Source organism: Salvelinus alpinus, chromosome 22 (genome assembly GCF_045679555.1).
Source record: "Salvelinus alpinus chromosome 22, SLU_Salpinus.1, whole genome shotgun sequence".
In the NCBI taxonomy this organism is placed as follows: Eukaryota; Metazoa; Chordata; class Actinopteri; order Salmoniformes; family Salmonidae; genus Salvelinus; species Salvelinus alpinus.
Window position 1 is genome coordinate 32,975,082 of NC_092107.1, and position 20,647 is coordinate 32,995,728.

A 20,647-nucleotide genomic window follows, 5' to 3' on the forward strand; every position below is an offset into this window, starting at 1 on the left:
CCGGAGATCTACTGTCCTGTAGGTTTTCAGTCCAACCCTCTTCCCGGAGATCTACTGTCCTGTAGGTTTTCAGTCCAACCCTCTTCCCGGAGATCTACTGTCCTGTAGGTTTTCAGTCCAACCCTCTTCCTGGAGATCTACTGTCCTGTAGGTTTTCAGTCCAACCCTCTTCCCGGAGATCTACTGTCCTGTAGGTTTTCAGTCCAACCCTCTTCCTGGAGATCTACTGTCCTGTAGGTTTTCAGTCCAACCCTCTTCCTGGAGATCTACTGTCCTGTAGGTTTTCAGTCCAACCCTCTTCCTGGAGATCTACTGTCCTGTAGGTTTTCAGTCCAACCCTCTTCCTGGAGATCTACTGTCCTGTAGGTTTTCAGTCCAACCCTCTTCCTGGAAATCTACTGTCCTGTAGGTTTTCAGTCCAACCCTCTTCCTGGAGATCTACTGTCCTGTAGGTTTTCAGTCCAACCCTCTTCCCGGAGATCTACTGTCCTGTAGGTTTTCAGTCCAACCCTCTTCCCGGAGATCTACTGTCCTGTAGGTTTTCAGTCCAACCCTCTTCCCGGAGATCTACTGTCCTGTAGGTTTTCAGTCCAACCCTCTTCCCGGAGATCTACTGTCCTGTAGGTTTTCAGTCCAACCCTCTTCCCGGAGATCTACTGTCCTGTAGGTTTTCAGTCCAACCCTCTTCCCGGAGATCTACTGTCCTGTAGGTTTTCAGTCCAACCCTCTTCCTGGAGATCTACTGTCCTGTAGGTTTTCAGTCCAAACCTCTTCCCGGAGATCTACTGTCCTGTAGGTTTTCAGTCCAACCCTCTTCCCGGAGATCTACTGTCCTGTAGGTTTTCAGTCCAACCCTCTTCCCGGAGATCTACTGTCCTGTAGGTTTTCAGTCCAACCCTCTTCCTGGAGATCTACTGTCCTGTAGGTTTTCAGTCCAACCCTCTTCCTGGAGATCTACTGTCCTGTAGGTTTTCAGTCCAACCCTCTTCCCGGAGATCTACTGTCCTGTAGGTTTTCAGTCCAACCCTCTTCCTGGAGATCTACTGTCCTGCAGGTTTTCAGTCCAACCCTCTTCCCGGAGATCTACTGTCCTGTAGGTTTTCAGTCCAACCCTCTTCCCGGAGATCTACTGTCCTGTAGGTTTTCAGTCCAACCCTCTTCCTGGAGATCTACTGTCCTGTAGGTTTTCAGTCCAACCCTCTTCCCGGAGATCTACTGTCCTGTAGGTTTTCAGTCCAACCCTCTTCCTGGAGATCTACTGTCCTGCAGGTTTTCAGTCCAACCCTCTTCCCGGAGATCTACTGTCCTGTAGGTTTTCAGTCCAACCCTCTTCCCGGAGATCTACTGTCCTGTAGGTTTTCAGTCCAACCCTCTTCCCGGAGATCTACTGTCCTGTAGGTTTTCAGTCCAACCCTCTTCCCGGAGATCTACTGTCCTGTAGGTTTTCAGTCCAACCCTCTTCCTGGAGATCTACTGTCCTGTAGGTTTTCAGTCTAACCCTCTTCCTGGAGATCTACTGTCCTGTAGGTTTTCAGTCCAACCCTCTTCCTGGAGATCTACTGTCCTGTAGGTTTTCAGTAATTTAATAGTTCTGATTCAGCTAGTTAAGGTCTGGTTGAGCAGCTAATTAGTAGAATCAGGTTATTTAAATTAGGGTTGGACTGAAAACCCACAGGACTGTAGATCTCCAGGAAGAGGGTTGGGCAGCCCTGATATAGATCCTGCATGGTCCAATATGTTAAAATAATTTACCAATTTGTTATTGGGCTCATTTCTGGAGGTAGAAATTATATTTATAATTTTATTTGAATTCATTCAAAAGTCATCAGAACTGATCTTCTCAGTCCTTCTATATTAAAATTATCTTGGGGAGAACCCCGGACCCCGTAAGGAAGGGGACTGAAATTGGTCAACCTCGCAGTTTAATACATGTATAAAATGATCCTCTTTCCCTAAAAGCATGATGGTCATGACTTTCTTAGATGAAAGGGGAGGTTAACTTGGCCCCACACAAGTGATCTGATATCCACTTAAGTTTGAGTAATGGGATTTTTTTTGCTTTAACCCCTGGGTATGTGTGTGTTGATGCTGTCAGAGGGACTCCAGCTTTGACTTATCTAGGTCAGCAGTCAAAAACAGAAACAAGAAAAACTATCTCTCTCTCTCTCTCTCTCTCTCTCTCTCTCTCTCTCTCTTTCTCTTTCTCTTTCTCCCTCTCCCTCTCTCTTTCTTTCTTTCTCTCTCTTTAGCTCTCTCTCTTTCTCTCTATCTCTCTCTCTTTCTCTCTCTCTCTCCCTCTCTCTTTCTTTCTTTCTCTCTCTCTTTATCTCTCTCTTTCTCTCTCTCTATCTCTCTCTCTTTCTCTCTCTCTCTCCCTCTCTCTTTCTTTCTCTCTCTCTCTCCCTCACTCTTTCTCTCTCTCTCTCTCTTAACCAACAGTGCAGTTCAAGAAGAGTTAAGAAAATGTTTACCAAATAAACTAAAGTAAAGAGTAACACAATAACATAACAGTAACGAGGCTATATACAGGGGGTACCGGTTAGTGAGTCAGTGTGCGGGGGTACAGGTTAGAGGTCATTTGTACATGTAGGTATGGGTGAAGTGACTATGCATTGATAATAAACAGCGAGTAGCAGCAGTGTACAAAACAAATAGAGGGGGGTCCATGTAATAGTCTGGTGGCTATTTGATTAATTGTTCAGCAGTCTTATGGTTTGGGGGTAGAAGCTGTTAAGGAGGCTTTTGGTCCTAGACTTGGTGCTCCGGTACCGCTTGCCGTGCGGCAGCAGAGAAAACAGTCTATGACTTGGGTGACTGGAGTCTCTGACAATTTTGTGCGCTTTCCTCTGACACTGCCTGATATAGAGGTCCTGGATTGCAGGAAGTTTGTCCTCAGTGATGTACTGGGCCGTACGCATGACCCTCTGTAGTGCCTTGCGGTCAAATGCCGAGCAGTTGCCATACCAGGTGGTGATGCAACCAATCAGGATGCTCTCGATGGTGCAGCTGTAGAACTTTTTGAGGATCTGGGGACCGATGCCAAATCTTATCAGTCTCCTGAGGAGGAAAAGGTTTTGTCGTGCCCTCTTCACGACTGTCTTGGTGTGTTTTGACCATGATATAGCGTTGGGGATGTGGACACCAAGGAACTTGAAACTCTCGACCCGCTCCTCTACAGCCCCGTCGATGTTAATGAGGGCCTGTTCGGCCCGCCTTTTCCTGTAGTCCACGATCAGCTCCTTTGTCTTGCTCACATTGAGGGAGAGGTTGTTGTCCTGGCACCACACTGCCAGGTCTCTGACCTCCTCCCTATAGGCTGTCTCATCATTGTCGGTGATCAGGCCGACCACTGTTGTGTCGTCAGCAAACTTAATGATGGTGTTGGAGTCGTGTTTGGCCACAAAGTTGTGCGTGACACACCCCTGAGGGGCCCCAGTGTTGAGGATCAGCGTGGCAGATGTGTTGTTGCCTACCCTTACCACCCGGGGGCGGCCCATCAGGAAGTCCAGGATCCAGTTGCAGAGGGAGGTGTTTAGTACCATGGTCCTTAGGTCAGTGATGAGCTTTGTGGTCACTATGGTGTTGAACGCTGAGCTATAGTCAATGAACAGCATTCTCACATAGGTGTTCCTTTTGTCCAGGTGGGAAAGGGCAGTGTGGAGTGCGATTAAGATTGCGTCATCTGTGAATCTATTGGAGTGGTATGCGAATTAGAGTGGGTCTATGGTATCCGGGAGGATGCTGTTGATGTGAGCCATGACCAGCCTTTCAAAGCTCTTCATGGCTACTGACGTGAGTGCTACGGGGCGGTACTCATTTAGGCAGGTTACCTTCCCTTCTTTGGGCACAGGGACTATGGTGGTCTGCTTGAAACATGTAGGTATTACAGACTCAGTCAGGGAGAGGTTGAAAATGTCAGTGAAGACACTTGCCAGTTGGTCCGCCCATGCTTTGAGTACACGTCCTGGTAATCCATCTGGCCCCGCGGCTTTGTGAATGTTAACCTGTTTAAAGGTCTTGCTCACATCGGCTACCGAGAGCGTTATCACACAGTCATCCAGAACAGCTGGTGCTCTCGTGCATGGTTCAGTGTTGCTTGCTTCATTTCGCTCATCTAGTAGGCTCGTGTCACTGGGCAGCTCGCGTCTGGGTTTCCCTTTGTAGTCTGTAATAGTTTTCAAGCCCTGCCTCATCCTGCGAGCGTCAGAGCCGGTGTAGTAAGATTCAATCTTAATCCTATATTGACGCTTTGCTTGTTTGATGGTTCGTCTGAGGGCATAGCGGGATTTCTTATAGGCGTCCAGATTAGTGTCCTGCTCTTTGAAAGCGGCAGCTGTAGCCTTTAGCTCAATGCGTATGTTGCCTGTTATCCATGGATTCTGGTTGGGATATGTACGTACCGTCACTGTGGGGACGACGCCGTCGATGCACTTATTGATGAAGCCGATGACTGAGGTGGTATACTCCTCAATGCCATTGGATGAATCCTGGAACATATTCCAGTCTGTGCTAGCAAAACAGTCCTGTAGCGTAGCATCCGTGTCATCTGACCACTTCCGTATTGAGCGAGTCACTGGTTCTTCCTGCTTTAGGTGGTCTACATTTTTTTCCCTCTGGTTGCACATGTGACATGCTGGTAAAGATTTGGTAAAACTGATTTAAGTTTGCCTGCATTAAAGTCCCCGGCCACTAGGAGCGCCGCTTCTGGGTGAGCATTTTCTTGCTTATGTTCTTATAGAGTTGGTTGAGTGCGGTCTTAGTGCCAGCATCGGTCTGTGATGGTCTGTGATGGTAAATAGACGGCTTTGAATAATATAGATGAGAACTCTCTTGGTAGATAGTGTGGTCTACAGCTTATCATAAGGTACTCTACCTCAGGCGAACAATACCTTGAGACTTCTTTAATATTAGACATCGCACACCAGCTGTTATTGACAAAAAGACACACACCCCCACCCCTCGTCTTAACAGACGTAGCTTCTCTGTTCTGCCGGTTTATTGAAAAACACTCCAGCTCTATATGATCTGTGTCGTTGTTCAGCCACGACTCGGTGAAACATAAGATATTACATTTCTTAGTGTCCCGTTGGTAGGATAATCGTAATCGTAGGTCATACATTTTATTTTCCAATGATTGCATGTTAGCAAGTAGATTTGATGGTAGTGGGAGTTTACTCGCTCGCCTACGGATTCTCAAAAGGCAGCCCGATATGCGTCCTCTTTTCCTCCGTCTTTTCTTCACGCAAATGACGGGGATCTGGGCCTGTTCCGGGGAGAGCAGTATATCTTTCTCATCGGACTCGTTAAAGGAAAATACTTCTTCCAGTTCGTGGTGAGTCATCCCAGTCCTGATGTCCAGAAGTTATTTTCGGTCATAAGAGACGGTAGCAGCAACATTATGTACAAAATAAGTAAAAAAATAAGTTACAAACAATGCAAAAAAAAATAAAAAATAGCACAATTGGTTACGGTCATGTAAAACGTCAGCCATCTTAACATCTCTGTGTTGTATAAAAGTTAGTCAAATGGATGGATATCTACTCACACAGCCATGTCTGCCGCTGCATGTATAATGTCCACCCTCAGAGAGACTTGTTTTGGAAGTGTGTTTGTGAAGTGTTTACAGTAGTATACATCTCTGCTCAGGATGTACTGAATGGCATTTGAGTCGTCGTAAGGATGTGTGTGTGTGTGTGTGTGTGTGTGTGTGTGTGTGTGTGTGTGTGTGTGTGTGTGTGTGTGTGTGTGTGTGTGTGTGTGTGTGTGTGTGTGTGTGTGTGTGTGTGTGTTCCGTTAGAGTTCTTGTGGTTCTTAAAACATTTGTCACACAACACAGTATCCAGAACCGTGCCCTAGACGCTCCATGTTGGACACAGTTCACACTAATAGGTCTCATCATGCTAGGATGTGTCTTACAATCTTAAGTATGCCTGAAAGATTAACTAACTACACTTATCGTAAATATCTCACGAGTCACTCTGTTGTTATGCACGAGATCTAATGGAGGAGCAGAGAGTTCGAAGCTAACATGCTAACGATGTGTTGAGCAGTGGAGTGACATTCATTCTAAAGCGGAGTGTAGCGCTAATGTTCTGTGTGGGCTAGTCAGCATCACTTATGTCACAGCCAGGGTTTGAATATGGATGTTTGTTTACTGAAGGGAAACATCGGCCACTTAGAGAGCAGCCAAGTGAATGTGTAAGTCTGTTGGTTAATGAACACACGTCCACGACACGCTATGTACAGACACACACACACACACACTCTCAACAGAATGATTAAGGGCTAGTGCAGAGATCACGAGAGTTGTGGTTAAATAAATCACTCTATCCCTGCTCTGTAGAAATGGATCATATGTTAAACGTGTTGAGTCTGGTCTTGATACACACAGAGCTGTTGGAGATGTGTGAACATTGACCAGAACATTGGCTTAGCTTTTGTTTGGGCTTTTACTATGTGATAGGCACTTAACAGTGTACGTATATAAAACAATGTGGTCTTAGGAGGTCCAATATGCGAACATTGACCACACATTCATGTTCGTTGTTGTAGACGTTAAATGGTTGACCACATCAGAGGATTGTCTGGTTTATAATAAATATTTGGAGGTCGACCACACTTCTTTTAATGGCTATTTCTATCTGACCGTTGGCTTTATGCATTTGTATGTAATATATTACAGACATGAGATTGTGAGTTTAGCCTAACTAAAATCGTATTTTCTTTGTGCATGGAAATAACCTAATGTTCATCCACCAACCTCTGTCCGCCCCTATAGAAGTCGATATACATGTTGACTAGATGTTGATACTGAATTTAAATGACCTAGGTCTAAATTGGATCTATCCCTCTCTCCACCCATCTAGGTGTCATCTATACCACAGACACTCTGGACCGCGAGACCAAGGACTCCTATTGGCTGACTGTGTATGCCACAGACCACGGGGTAGTGCCCCAGTTCGCCATCATGGAGGTGTACATCCAGGTAGAGGACGTCAACGACAACGCCCCCCTGACCTCTGACCCTGTCTACCACCCCGTTGTCATGGAGAACTCCCCCAAGGACCTGTCTGTCATCCAGATCCAAGCCCAGGACCCGGACGCCACGGGGGGAGCAGAAAGACTGAGCTACAGGATAGCTAGTGGGAACCCACAGAACTTCTTCACCATCAATACCAGGACCGGTGAGTGGGGAGGGGGAGATGGTGTGTGTGGGGGGAGGGGGCGATGGGGGGAGGGGGAGATGGTGAGTGGGGAGGGGGAGATGGTGTGTGTAGAGTGTGGGGGAGGGGGAGATGGTGTGTGTAGAGTGTGGGGGGAGGGGGAGATGGTGTGTGTAGAGTTAGTGGGGAGGGGGAGATGGTGTGTGTAGAGTGAGTGGGGAGGGGGAGATGGTGTGTGTAGAGTGAGTGGGGAGGGGGAGATGGTGTGTGTAGAGTGTGGGGGAGGGGGAGATGGTGTGTGTAGAGTGTGGGGGAGGGGGAGATGGTGTGTGTAGAGTGTGGGGGGAGGGGGAGATGGTGTGTGTAGAGTGTGGGGGGAGGGGGAGATGGTGTGTGTAGAGTGTGGGGGGAGGGGGAGATGGTGTGGGGGGGGAGGGGGAGATGGTGTGTGTAGAGTGTGGGGGGAGGGGGAGATGGTGTGTGTAGAGTGGGGGAGGGGGAGATGGTGTGTGTAGAGTGTGGGGGGAGGGGAGATGGTGTGTGTAGAGTGTGGGGGGAGGGGGAGATGGTGTGTGTAGAGTGTGGGGGGAGGGGGAGATGGTGTGTGTAGAGTGTGGGGCAGGGGGAGATGGTGTGTGTGTAGGGTGTGGGGGGAGGGGGAGATGGTGTGTGTAGAGTGAGTGGGGAGGGGGAGATGGTGTGTGTAGAGTGAGTGGGGAGGGGGAGATGGTGTGTGTGGGGGGAGGGGGAGGGGGAGATGGTGTGTGTAGAGTGTGGGGGGAGGGGGGATGGTGTGTGTGTGTGGGGGGAGGGGGAGATGGTGTGTGTACTGTGGGGGGAGGGGGAGATGGTGTGTGTAGAGTGTGAGGGGAGGGGGAGATGGTGTGTGTAGAGTGTGGGGGGAGGGGGAGATGGTGTGTGTAGAGTGTGGGGGGAGGGGGAGATGGTGTGTGTAGAGTTTGGGGGAGGGGGAGATGGTGTGTGTAGAGTGTGGGGGGAGGGGGAGATGGTGTGTGTAGAGTGTGGGGGGAGGGGGAGATGGTGTGTGTAGAGTGTGGGGGGAGGGGATGGTTGTGTAGAGTGTGGGGGGAGGGGGAGATGGTGTGTGTAGAGTGTGGGGGGAGGGGGAGATGGTGTGTGTAGAGTGAGTTGGGAGGGGGAGATGGTGTGTGTAGAGTGTGGGGGGAGGGGGAGATGGTGTGTGTACTGTGGGGGGAGGGGGAGATGGTGTGTGTAGAGTGTGAGGGGAGGGGGAGATGGTGTGTGTAGAGTGTGGGGGGAGGGGGAGATGGTGTGTGTAGAGTGTGGGGGGAGGGGGAGATGGTGTGTGTAGAGTTTGGGGGAGGGGGAGATGGTGTGTGTAGAGTGTGGGGGGAGGGGGAGATGGTGTGTGTAGAGTGTGGGGGGAGGGGATGGTTGTGTAGAGTGTGGGGGGAGGGGGAGATGGTGTGTGTAGAGTGTGGGGGGAGGGGGAGATGGTTGAGTAGAGTGTGGGGGGAGGGGATGGTTGTGTATGTGTGTGAGAGCACAGAGACTGAGTTACAAGATAGATAGCTACAGTTGTTCTTCACCATCAATACCACCATCAATGGTGATGGGTTTGTATGGAGTGTGTGTAGTAGTGTGTGAGGTGTGTCTGGTTAGTGTGTGTGTGTGTGTGTGTGTGTGTGTGTGTGTGTGTGTGTGTGTGTGTGTGTGTGTGTGTGTGTGTGTGTGTGTGTGTGTGTGTGTGTGTGTGTGTGTGTGTGTGTGTGTGTGTGTGTGTGTGTGTGTGTGGCTGCCTTTCAGGCTGTTTCGGTGTCTCATCTGGTTAAATAGGGCTCTGCTGATGATGGCTGGCCCTGCAGGACATGTCCTTGGCTGGGGGGCTGGTGTATCCTTGAAGGGTGTGTGTGTTTTCTCCCACCTGGTGGGGGGGGGGGGGGGGCTTTGGCTCTGCTTCAATTTTAATTAAAGGTTTTAATCTGTAAGTATGTGTCTATTGAATTCTTTGTGTGAATATGAATGTGTGTCTGCCTTTGTGTGTCTGATTGCTGATCAGACGTATGTCTGTCTGTCTGTCTGTCTGTCTGTCTGTCTGTCTGTCTGTCTGTCTGTCCGTCCGTCCGTCCGTCCGTCCGTCCGTCCGTCCGTCCTCTTTTATGTTGCTAAGAGTATTCCTGTTAAATGTGTGTTTCAGGGTATTCCTGTTAAATGTGTGCGTCCGTCCGTCCGTCTGTCTGTCCTCTTTTATGTTGCTAAGAGTATTCCTGTTAAATGTGTGTTTCAGGGTTTCCGTTTGGAAAATGTGGTGCTGGGCAACGTGACTGGGAATATTTAAATTGACCCATTAGGGCGTTCACCCGCGGTGCTCAGAATGACATCACATGTAGATTATGGTAATGCTGTTAACATAACATTTAGATTATGGTAATGCTGTTAACAGAACATGTAGATTATGGTAATGCTGTTAACAGAACATGTAGATTACGGTAATGTTGTTAACAGAACATGTAGATTATGGTAAATATGTTAACAGAACATGTAGATTATGGTAATGTTGTTAACAGAACATTTAGATTATGGTAATATTGTTAACAGAACATGTATATTATGGTAAAACTGTTAACAGAACATTTAGATTATGGTAATGTTGTTAACAGAACATGTAGATTATGGTAAATATGTTAACAGAACATGTAGATTATGGTAATGTTGTTAACAGAACATTTAGATTATGGTAATATTGTTAACAGAACATGTATATTATGGTAAAACTGTTAACAGAACATTTAGATTATGGTACTGCTGTTAACAGAACATGTAGATTATGGTAATATTGTTAACAGAACATTTATATTATGCTAATGCTGTTAACAGAACATTTAGATTATGGTACTGCTGTTAACAGAACATGTAGGTTATGGTAATGCTGTTAACAGAACATGTAGATTATGGTAATGTTGTTAACAGAACATGTATATTATGGTAATGCTGTTAACAGAACATGTATATTATGGTACTGCTGTTAACAGAACATTTAGATTATGGTAAAACTGTTAACAGAACATTTAGATTATGGTACTGCTGTTAACAGAACATTTAGATTATGGTAATATTGTTAACAGAACATTTATATTATGGTAAAACTGTTAACAGAACATTTAGATTATGGTACTGCTGTTAACAGAACATGTAGATTATGGTAATATTGTTAACAGAACATTTATATTATGCTAATGCTGTTAACAGAACATTTAGATTATGGTACTGCTGTTAACAGAACATGTAGGTTATGGTAATGCTGTTAACAGAACATGTAGATTATGGTAATGTTGTTAACAGAACATGTATATTATGGTATTGCTGTTAACAGAACATGCAACTCATGTAATGAAGCAGCCAATAAAACGTAATTTTCAAACATTTGCAAAATGCCATTTACATCAAAACACCATTCTAAACAGCTCACCAGGGAAAACACCATTCTAAACAGTACACCAGGGAAAACACCATTCTAAACAGCTCACCAGGGAAAACACCATTCTAAACAGTGTACTGGGGAAAACACCATTCTAAACAGTGTACTGGGGAAAACACAATTTTAAACAGTGCACCAGGGAAAACACCATTCTAAACAGCTTACCAGGGAAAACACCATTCTAAACAGCTTACCAGGGAAAACACCATTCTAAACAGCTTACCAGGGAAAACACCATTCTAAACAGCTTACCAGGGAAAACACCATTCTAAACAGTGCACCAGGGAAAACACCATTCTAAACAGTGCACCAGGGAAAACACCATTCTAAACAGCTTACCAGGGAAAACACCATTCTAAACAGCTACCAGGGAAAACACCATTCTAAACAGCTACCAGGGAAAACACCATTCTAAACAGCTTACCAGGGAAAACACCATTCTAAACAGCTACCAGGGAAAACACCATTCTAAACAGCTACCAGGGAAAACACCATTCTAAACAGCTTACCAGGGAAAACACCATTCTAAACAGTGCACCAGGGAAAACACCATTCTAAACAGCTTACCAGGGAAAACACCATTCTAAACAGTGCACCAGGGAAAACACCATTCTAAACAGCTACCAGGGAAAACACCATTCTAAACAGCTTACCAGGGAAAACACCATTCTAAACAGCTTACCAGGGAAAACACCATTCTAAACAGTTTACCAGGGAAAACACCATTCTAAACAGTGCACCAGGGTAACACCATTCTAAACAGCTACCAGGGAAAACACCATTCTAAACAGTGCACCAGGGAAAACACCATTCTAAACAGTGTACCAGGGAAAACACCATTCTAAACAGCTACCAGGGAAAACACCATTCTAAACAGTGCACCAGGGAAAACACCATTCTAAACAGCTACCAGGGAAAACACCATTCTAAACAGTGCACCAGGGAAAACACCATTCTAAACAGTGCACCAGGGAAAACACCATTCTAAACAGCTACCAGGGAAAACACCATTCTAAACAGTGCACCAGGGAAAACACCATTCTAAACAGTGCACCAGGGAAAACACCATTCTAAACAGTGCACCAGGGAAAACACCATTCTAAACAGTGTACCAGGGAAAACACCATTCTAAACAGCTACCAGGGAAAACACCATTCTAAACAGTGCACCAGGGAAAACACCATTCTAAACAGCTTACCAGGGAAAACACCATTTTAAACAGTGCACCAGGGAAAACACCATTCTAAACAGCTACCAGGGAAAACACCATTCTAAACAGCTACCAGGGAAAACACCATTTTAAACAGTGCACCAGGGTAACACCATTTTAAACAGCTACCAGGGAAAACACCATTTTAAACAGTGCACCAGGGTAACACCATTCTAAACAGCTACCAGGGAAAACACCATTTTAAACAGTGCACCAGGGAAAACACCATTCTAAACAGTGCACCAGGGAAAACACCATTCTAAACAGCTACCAGGGAAAACACCATTTTAAACAGTGCACCAGGGTAACACCATTCTAAACAGTGCACCAGGGAAAACACCATTCTAAACAGCTTACCAGGGAAAACACCATTTTAAACAGTGCACCAGGGAAAACACCATTCTAAACAGCTACCAGGGAAAACACAATTTTAAACAGTGCACCAGGGAAACACCATTTTAAACAGTGCACCAGGGAAAACACCATTCTAAACAGTGCACCAGGGAAACACCATTTTAAACAGTGCACCAGGGAAAACACCATTCTAAACAGTGCACCAGGGAAAACACCATTCTAAACAGCTACCAGGGAAAACACCATTCTAAACAGCTACCAGGGAAAACACCATTCTAAACAGCTACCAGGGAAAACACCAGTGTTGTAGTACTCGAGACCGGTCTTGTCTCGGTGTTGGATACATTTGTATTGGGTTTTGACTTGGTCTCGGCCAGTGAGAACTCAACATTATTTCCAGAGACCAGCCGAGTCCACCAGAGTAAAAAACTCATAATTATCAGCTTCCATTCAGTCAGTGCATAAAACCACTTCGCCAGGCCGAATATTCTTGAAACATGAATACAGTATCTTAGCAGCCTTTACATCTACTATAGACATGTTAGAGCAGTGGAGAACAATTTAATGGATTTAGGCCTTCAGTGTGTGACAGGATTGTGATTCTGAAAGGACAGCAACTGTAATACCAACACACTCATGTAGGAGAATGCACTTTCTGTAGAACACAAAGGGCCAGTAGTGGAGGGTAGACGCAGGTATAAACCATATATCTACTTTTTCTTCAGTGGGCATTGCTTATACTCACTTCTTAATCCCTACTGTTGCGTATCAAAGTAGTGTAGTGGAGGTATTCGATTTATCAACTATATAGTACAATAGAGAAATCATGCACAAAGTAGCCTACACAATCGCAAAGTCCCTGAAATATGTTGATCTGCACACAGCCTAGTTTCAGAGGAATATCATCTGCAGGCAGCAAGTGTTCAGCTCTCAACTGGTTTAAGCATGGAGCAGCTCACAGAAGAATGACATCGGTAGCCAGTAGGGATGGAAAGACGTTCAACTTACAATATCTACCAGTAAATGCTAACTAAGGCAACAATGGGTATGCAAACTAGGTATTGAAAAGGTTTCAAATCAAATCAAATGTTTTGGTCACATACACATGGTTAGCAGATGTTATTGCGTGTGTAGCGAAATGCTTGTGCTTCTAGTTCCAACAGTGCAGAAATATCTAACATGTAATCTAACAATTCCACAACAACTACCTAATACGCACATATCTAAGTAAAGGAATGGAATAAGAATATGTACATATAAATATATGGATGAGCAATGACAGAGTGGCATAGGCAAGATGCAATAGATGGTATACATTACTGTATATGTAAACATTATTAAAGTGCCATTATCAAAGTGACTAGTGATCCATTTATTATAGCCTCTCTGTGTTAGTGATGACTGTTTAATAGTCTGATGGCCTTGAGATAGAAACTGTTTTCAGTCTCTCGGTCCCTGCTTTGCACCTGTACTGACCTCACATTCTGGAGGGTAGCAGGGTGAACAGGCAGTGGCTCGGGTGGTTGTTGTCCTTGATAATCTTTTTGGCCTTCCTGTGACATCGGGTGGTGTAGGTGTCCTGGAGGGCAGGTAGTTTGCCCCCGGTGATGTGTTGTGTACCACCCTTTGGAGAGCCTTGCGGTTGAGGGCGGTGCAGTTGCTGTACCAGGCAGTGATATAGCCCTACATGATGCTGTCAATTGTTCATCTGTAAAAGTTTGGGTGGGTTTTAGGTGACAAGACAAATTTCTTCAGCCTCCTGAGTTTGAAGAGGCGCTGTTGTGTCTTCTTCACCACACTGTCTGTGTAGGTGGACCATTTCAGTTTGTCCATGATGTGTACGCCGAGGAACTTAAAACTTTTCACCTTCTCCACTGCTGTCCCGTCGATGTGGATAGGGGGGTGCTCCCTCTCCTGAAGTCCACGATCATCTCCTTTGTTTTGTTGATGTTGAGTGAGATGTTGTTTTCCTGATACCACACTCCGAGTGCCCTCACCACCTCCCTGTAGGCTGTCTAGTCGTTCTTGGTAATCAAGCCTACTACTGTTGTGACGTCTGCAAACTTGATGATTGAGGTGGTGGCGTGCATGGCCCCACAGTCATGGGTGAACAGGGAGTACAGGAGGGGGCTGAGCACACACCCTTGTGGGGCCCCAGTGTTGAGGATCAGCGAAGTGGTGATGGTGTTGATTTGCCAAAATTACAATCATGATCTTAAATTGGATTCGGGTCTATGACCCCTTGTCCCCCTCTGGTCTCGGTCTTGACTCGGTCTCCCCCCCCCCCTCTGGTCTCGGTCTTGACTCGGTCTTCGGGCTCGGTCTTGACTCAGTCTCGCCCCCCCTCTGGTCTCGGCCTCGCCCTCTCTGGTCTCGGTCTTGACTCGGTCCCGCCCCCCCCCCCCCCCCCCCCCTCTGGTCTCGGTCTTGACTTGGTCTCCCCCCCCCCCCCCCCTCTTGACTCGGTCTCGCCCCCCCATCTGGTCTCGGTCTTGACTCGGTCTCGACCCCCCCCTCTGGTCTCGGTCTTGACTCGGTCTCGCCCCCCCCCCTCTGGTCTCGGTCTTGACTCGGTCTTGCCCCCCCTCTGGTCTTGGTCTTGACTCGGTCTCGCCCCCCCATCTGGTCTCGGTCTTGACTCGGTCTTGCCCCCCCTCTGGTCTCGGTCTTGACTCGGTCTCGCCCCCCTCTTGTCTCAGTCTTGACTCAGTCTCGCCCCCTCTGGTCTCAGTCTTGACTCAGTCTTGACTCAATTTTCTCCGGTCTTGGTCTTGAATCGGTCTCGCTTTAGGTGGTCTCGAACACAACACTGGACAACACCATTCTCAACAGCCCACCTGATGTGAGCAGTTCCACATGTGACAGAGATTCAAATCTCTGAGACGTAGAAAGAGGGGAAATCTAAAGATGCAACTTCTAGGATGGGATGCTAATATGACTAGGATTGTGCCTTTGGCTTCTGAACAACAAGGAAAGTTGATTTGAAAACCAATAGAACAAGAGATAAATGCTGGTTTCAATTGCATATGAGGAAGTCTTTATAAAATAATGACCTCCACTTTTCAATGGTATGATTTTGCCTAGGCTATTTTGAAGCAAGGTAAGACATGCCTAATAATATGAAGTAAAACGTTCAGGTTTAAAAACATTAGGTATCAGTTTTCAAAATAGATACTGCACTCTGCTCACCTTACAAAGTGCTGTGTGACACGCCTATGCTGCACATCAATGGCGAATGGGAGGCGTGCTTCAAAAGAATAGCTCTTTTTAGCACAAACCGTGGTGTGTGTGTGTGTCGGAGCATCAGACTGATAAGATGTGTGTAGCCGAGAGGCAGCAGATCCCAATTTAGAGCCCTGACAGGATGAAACACAGCCTCAGAGAAACGGCAGCAGAACATCTGAGAACCAGGAACATCCACTTGGACAAACGCACGCACGCACGCACGCACGCACGCACGCACGCACGCACATGCTAAAGAGATACAGAGGCGAGTGGAGAGAGATGATGAAGAGAAAGTGAGTGGGTGATTGAGAAGAAAAAGATAGAAAGGGATGGAGAGAGAGACTGAAAATATTCATCACACACATTCTACTTGTCAGTGGTGACAGCTATTTGGAGCCAGCTATATTTATATTTATCTTTAGATTAAAGAATCCCTGACCCTAACCACACCCTCTCTTCTGACCCTAACAACACCCTCTCTTCTGACCCTAACCCACCTCCCTCCCTTCCCGTCTCCCTCCCTCTCCTTGTCTCCCTCTCAATGCATGCCTGCCTCCCTCCCTCCCTTTCCATCTCCCTCCCTCTCCTTGTCTCCCTCTCAATGCATGCCTGCCTCCCTCCCTCCCTTGACATCTCCCTCCCTCTCCTTGTCTCCCTCTCAATGCATGCCTTCCTCCCTCCCTCCCTTTCCGTCTCCCTCCCTCTTCTTGTCTCCCTCTCAATGCATGCCTTCCTCCCTCCCTCCCTTTCCGTCTCCCTCCCTCTTCTTGTCTCCCTCTCAATGCATGCCTTCCTCCCTCCCTCCCTTTCCATCTCCCTCCCTCTTCTTGTCTCCCTCTCAATGCATGCCTGCCTCCCTCCCTCCCTTTCCATCTCCCTCTCAATTTCCCTCTCCCTCTCAATGCCTGCCTGCCTCCCTCCCTCCCTCCCTTTCCGTCTCCCTCCCTCTCCTTGTCGCCCTCTCAATGCATGCCTTCCTCCCTCCCTCCCTTTCCGTCTCCCTCCCTCTCCTTGTCTCCCTCTCAATGCATGCCTCCCTCCCTCCCTTTCCGTCTCCCTCCCTCTTCTTGTCTCCCTCTCAATGCATGCCTGCCTCCCTCCCTCCCTCCCTTTCCGTCTCCCTCCCTCTCCTTGTCTCCCTCTCAATGCATGCCTGCCTCCCTCCCTCTCTCCCTTTCCGTCTCCCTCCCTCTTCTTGTCTCCCTCTCAATGCATGCCTGCCTCCCTCCCTCCCACTTTCTCCTTCCCTCCCACTCCTTGTCTCTCTTTCAAAAAAAAGACATATAGAATACAGAAAGAATAAGAGATAAAAGTAATTTAAGAGCAGCAGTAAAATAACAATAGCAAGACTATATACAGGGGGGTATCGGTACAGAGTCAATGTGCAGGGGCACCGGTTAGTTGAGGTAGTATGTACATGTAGGTAGAGTTATTAAAGTGACTATGCATAGATGACAACAGAGGGTAGCAGTGGTGTAAAGAGGGGGTTCGGGGGATAATGCAAATAGTCTGGGTAGCCATTTGACTAAATGTTCAGGAGTCTTATGGCTTGGGGGTAGAAGCTGTTTAGAAGCCTCTTGGACACCTAGACTTGGCGCTTCGGTACCGCTTGCCGTGCGGTAGCAGAGAGAACAGTCTATGACTAGGGTGGCTGGAGGGCCTTCCTCTGACACCGCCTGGTATAGAGGTCCTGGATGGCAGGAAGCTTGGCCCCAGGGATGTACCGGGCCATACGCACTACCCGCTTTAGTGCCTTGCGGTCGGAGACCGAGCAGTTGCCATACCAGGCAGTGATGCAACCAGTCAGGATGCTCTCGTTGGTGCAGCTGTAGAACCTTTTGAGGATCTGAGGACCCATGCCAAATCTTTTCAGTCTCCCGAGGGGGAATAGGTTTTGTTGTGCCCTCTTCACGACTGTCTTTGGTGTATTTGGACCATGTTAGTTTGTTGTTGATGTGGACACCAAGGAACTTGAAGCTCTCAACCTGCTCCACTGCAGCCCCGTCGATGAGAATGGGGGCATGCTCGGTCCTCTTTTTCCTGTTATCCACAATCATCTTTTTTATCTTGATCACGTTGAGGGAGTGGTTGTTGTCCTGGCACCACACAGCCAGGTCTCTGACCTCCTCCCTATAGGCTGTCTCGTTGTTGTCGATGATCAGGCCTACCACTGTTGTGTCATCAACACATTTAATGATGGTGTTGGAGTCGTGCCTGGCCGTGCAGTCATGAGTGAACAGGGAGTACAGGAGGGGACTGAGCACGCACTTTGTTTATTGATGAGCTTTGAGGGCACTATGGTGTTGAACGCTGAGCTGTAGTCAATGAATAGCATTCTCACATAGGTGTTCCTTTTGTCCAGGTGGGAAAGGACAGTGTGGAGTGCAACAGAGATTGCATCATCTGTGGATCTGTTGGGGCGGTATGCAAATTGGAGTAAGTCTAGGGTTTCTGGGATAATGGTGTTGATGTGAGCCATGACCAGCCTTTAAAAGCACTTCATGGCTACAGACATGAGTGCTACGGGTCGGTAATCGTTTAGGCAGGTTACATTAGTGTTCCTGGGCACAGGGACTATGGTGGTCTGCTTAAAACATGTTAGTATTACAGACTCGGACAGGGAGAGGTTGAAAATGTCAGTGAAGACACTTGCCAGTTGGTCAGCGCATGCTCGCAGTACACCTCCTGGTAATCTATCTGGCCCTGTGGCCTTTTGAATGTTGACCAGTTTAAAGGTCTTACTCACATCGGCTGCGGAGAGCAATATCACACAGTCGTCCGAAACAGTTGGCGCTCTCATGCATGTTTCAGTGTTATTTGCCTCGAAGCGAGCATAGAAGTAGTTTAACTCGTCTGGTTGGCTCGTGTCACTGGGCAGCTCTCGGCTGTGCTTTCCTTTGTAGTCTGTAATGGTTTGCAATCCTTGCCACATCCGACCAGCGTCAGAGCCAGTGTAGCAGAGCCAGTGTACGATTCGATCTTAGTCCTGTATTGATGCTTTGCCTGTTTGATGGTTCGTCGGAGGGCATAGTGGGATTTCTTATAAGCTTCCAGGTTAGAGTCCCGCTCCTTGAAAGCGGCAGCTCTAGCCTTTAGCTCAGTGCGGATGCTGCCTGTAATTCATGGCTTCTGGTTGGGGTATGTAAGTACGGTCACTGTGGGGACGACGTCCTTGATGCACTTATTGATGAAGCCATGGACTGATGAGGTGTACTCCGCAATGCCATCCGAGGAATCCCGGAACACATTCCAGTCTGTGCTAGCAAAACAGTCCTGTAGCTTAGCATCTGCTTCATCTGACCACTTTTTTATTTTACCCCCTTTTCTCCCCAATTTCGTTGTATCCAATTGTTAGTAATTACTATCTTGTCTCATCGCTACAACTCCCGTACGGGCTCGGGAGAGACGAAGGTCGAAAGCCATGTGTCCTCCAAAACACAACCCAACCAAGCCGCACTGCTTCTTAACACAGCGCGCCTCCAACCCGGAAGCCAGCCGCACCAATGTGTCGGAGGAAACACCGTGCACCTGGCTCCCTTGCTTAGCGCGCACTGCGCCCGGCCCGCCACAGGAGTCGCTGGTGCGCAATGAGACAAGGATATCCCTACCGGCCAAACCCTCCCTAACCCGGACGACGCTAGGCCAATTGTGCGTCGCCTCCCGGTCGCGGCCGGCTGAACCCAGAGTCTCTGGTGGCGCAGCTAGCGCTGCGATGCAGTGCCCTAGACCACTGCGCCACCCGGGAGGCCATCTGACCACTTTTTTTATTGATCTAGTCACTGCTGCTTCCTGCTTTCATTTTTGCTTGTAAGCAGAAATCAGGAGGATAGAATTATGGTCAGATTTGCCAAATGGAGGGCGAGGGAGAGCTTTGTATGCATCTCTCTGTGTGGAGTATAGGTGGTCCAGAGTTACTTTTCCTCTGGTTGCACATTTAACATGCTGATAGAAATTTGGTAAAACTGATTTAAGTTTCCCTGCATTAAAGTCCCCGGCTACTAGGAGCGCCGCCTCTTGGTGAGCGTTTTCTTGTTTGCTTATGGCGGAATACAGCTCATGCAATGCTATCTTAGTGCCAGCCCCTGACTGTGGTGGTATGTAAACAGCTACAAAGAATACAGATGAAAACTCTCTTGGTAGGTAGTGTGGTCTACAGCTTATCATGAGATACTCTACCGCAGGCGAACAATAGCTCAAAACTTCATTACATATCGTGCACCAGCTGTTGTTTACAAAAATACATAGACTACCGCCCATTGTCTTAACAGATGCCGCTGTTCTGTCCTGCCGGTACATCATATAACCAGCCAGCTGTATGTTGATGTTGTCGTCGTTCAGCCACGACTCTGTGAAGCATAAGATGTTACAGTTTTTAATGTCCCGTTGGTAGTTTAATCTTTCTCGTAACTCGTCGATTTTATTGTCCAAAGATTGCACGTTTGCTAGCAGCATGGAGGGAAGTGGGGGTTTATTCGATCGCCTATGACTTCTCAGAAGGCAGCCCGACCTTCGGCCCCTCTTTCTCTGCCTCCTCTTCACTCAGATCACGGGGATCGTGGCCTGTTTCCGAGGAAGCAGTGTATCCTTAGCGTCGGGCTCGTCAGAGTCGTGAAAGGGTAAAAAGGATTCTGCTAGTCCGTAGTGAGTAATCACAGTCCAGATGTCTAGAAGTTATTTTCGGTCATGAGAGATGGTAGCGGCAACATTATGTACAAAATAAGTAAAAAAATAAGTTACAAACAACGCCAATAAATGAACAAAAAAACACAATTGGCTGAGGGCACGTAAAACGTCTGCCGTCTTCTCCGGCGCCCTTTCCTTGTTTCCCTCCCTCTCCTTGTTTCCATCCCTCTAACTGTATCCCTCCATCTTACTGTCTCTCTCACTGACTCGCTCCCTCTCCCTGTCTCCCTCCCTCCCTCTCCTTGTCTCACTCCCTCTCCTTGTCTCCATCCCTCTCACTGCCTCCCTCCTTTTCACTCTCTCCCTCCCTCTTAATGTCCCTCCCTTTCACTGTCTCCCTCCCTCTCCTTGTCTCCCTCCCTCTAACTGTCTCCCTCCCTCTCCTTGTCTCCCTCCCTCTAACTGTCTCCCTCCCTCTAACTGTCTCCCTCCCTCTCCTTGACTCCCTCCCTCTAAATGTCTCCCTCCCTCTCCTTGTCTCCCTCCCTCTAACTGTCTCCCTCCCTCTCCTTGACTCCCTCCCTCTAACTGTCTCCCTCCCTCTCCTTGACT

The 20,647-nt window shown here is 47.6% G+C and overlaps 1 protein-coding gene across 3 annotated transcripts in view; it reads left to right on the forward strand.

Annotated features, from left to right (window-relative positions):
* Positions 1–20,647, forward strand: part of LOC139549440 (protocadherin Fat 3-like) — a 389,617-nt gene that overhangs the window by 199,788 nt on the left and 169,182 nt on the right. For all 3 annotated transcript variants that reach the window (XM_071359936.1, XM_071359937.1, XM_071359938.1), the window contains one exon: positions 6,867–7,184. In XM_071359936.1, the coding sequence (XP_071216037.1) occupies positions 6,867–7,184 (318 nt within the window). The remainder of the gene's footprint in view (positions 1–6,866; positions 7,185–20,647) is intronic.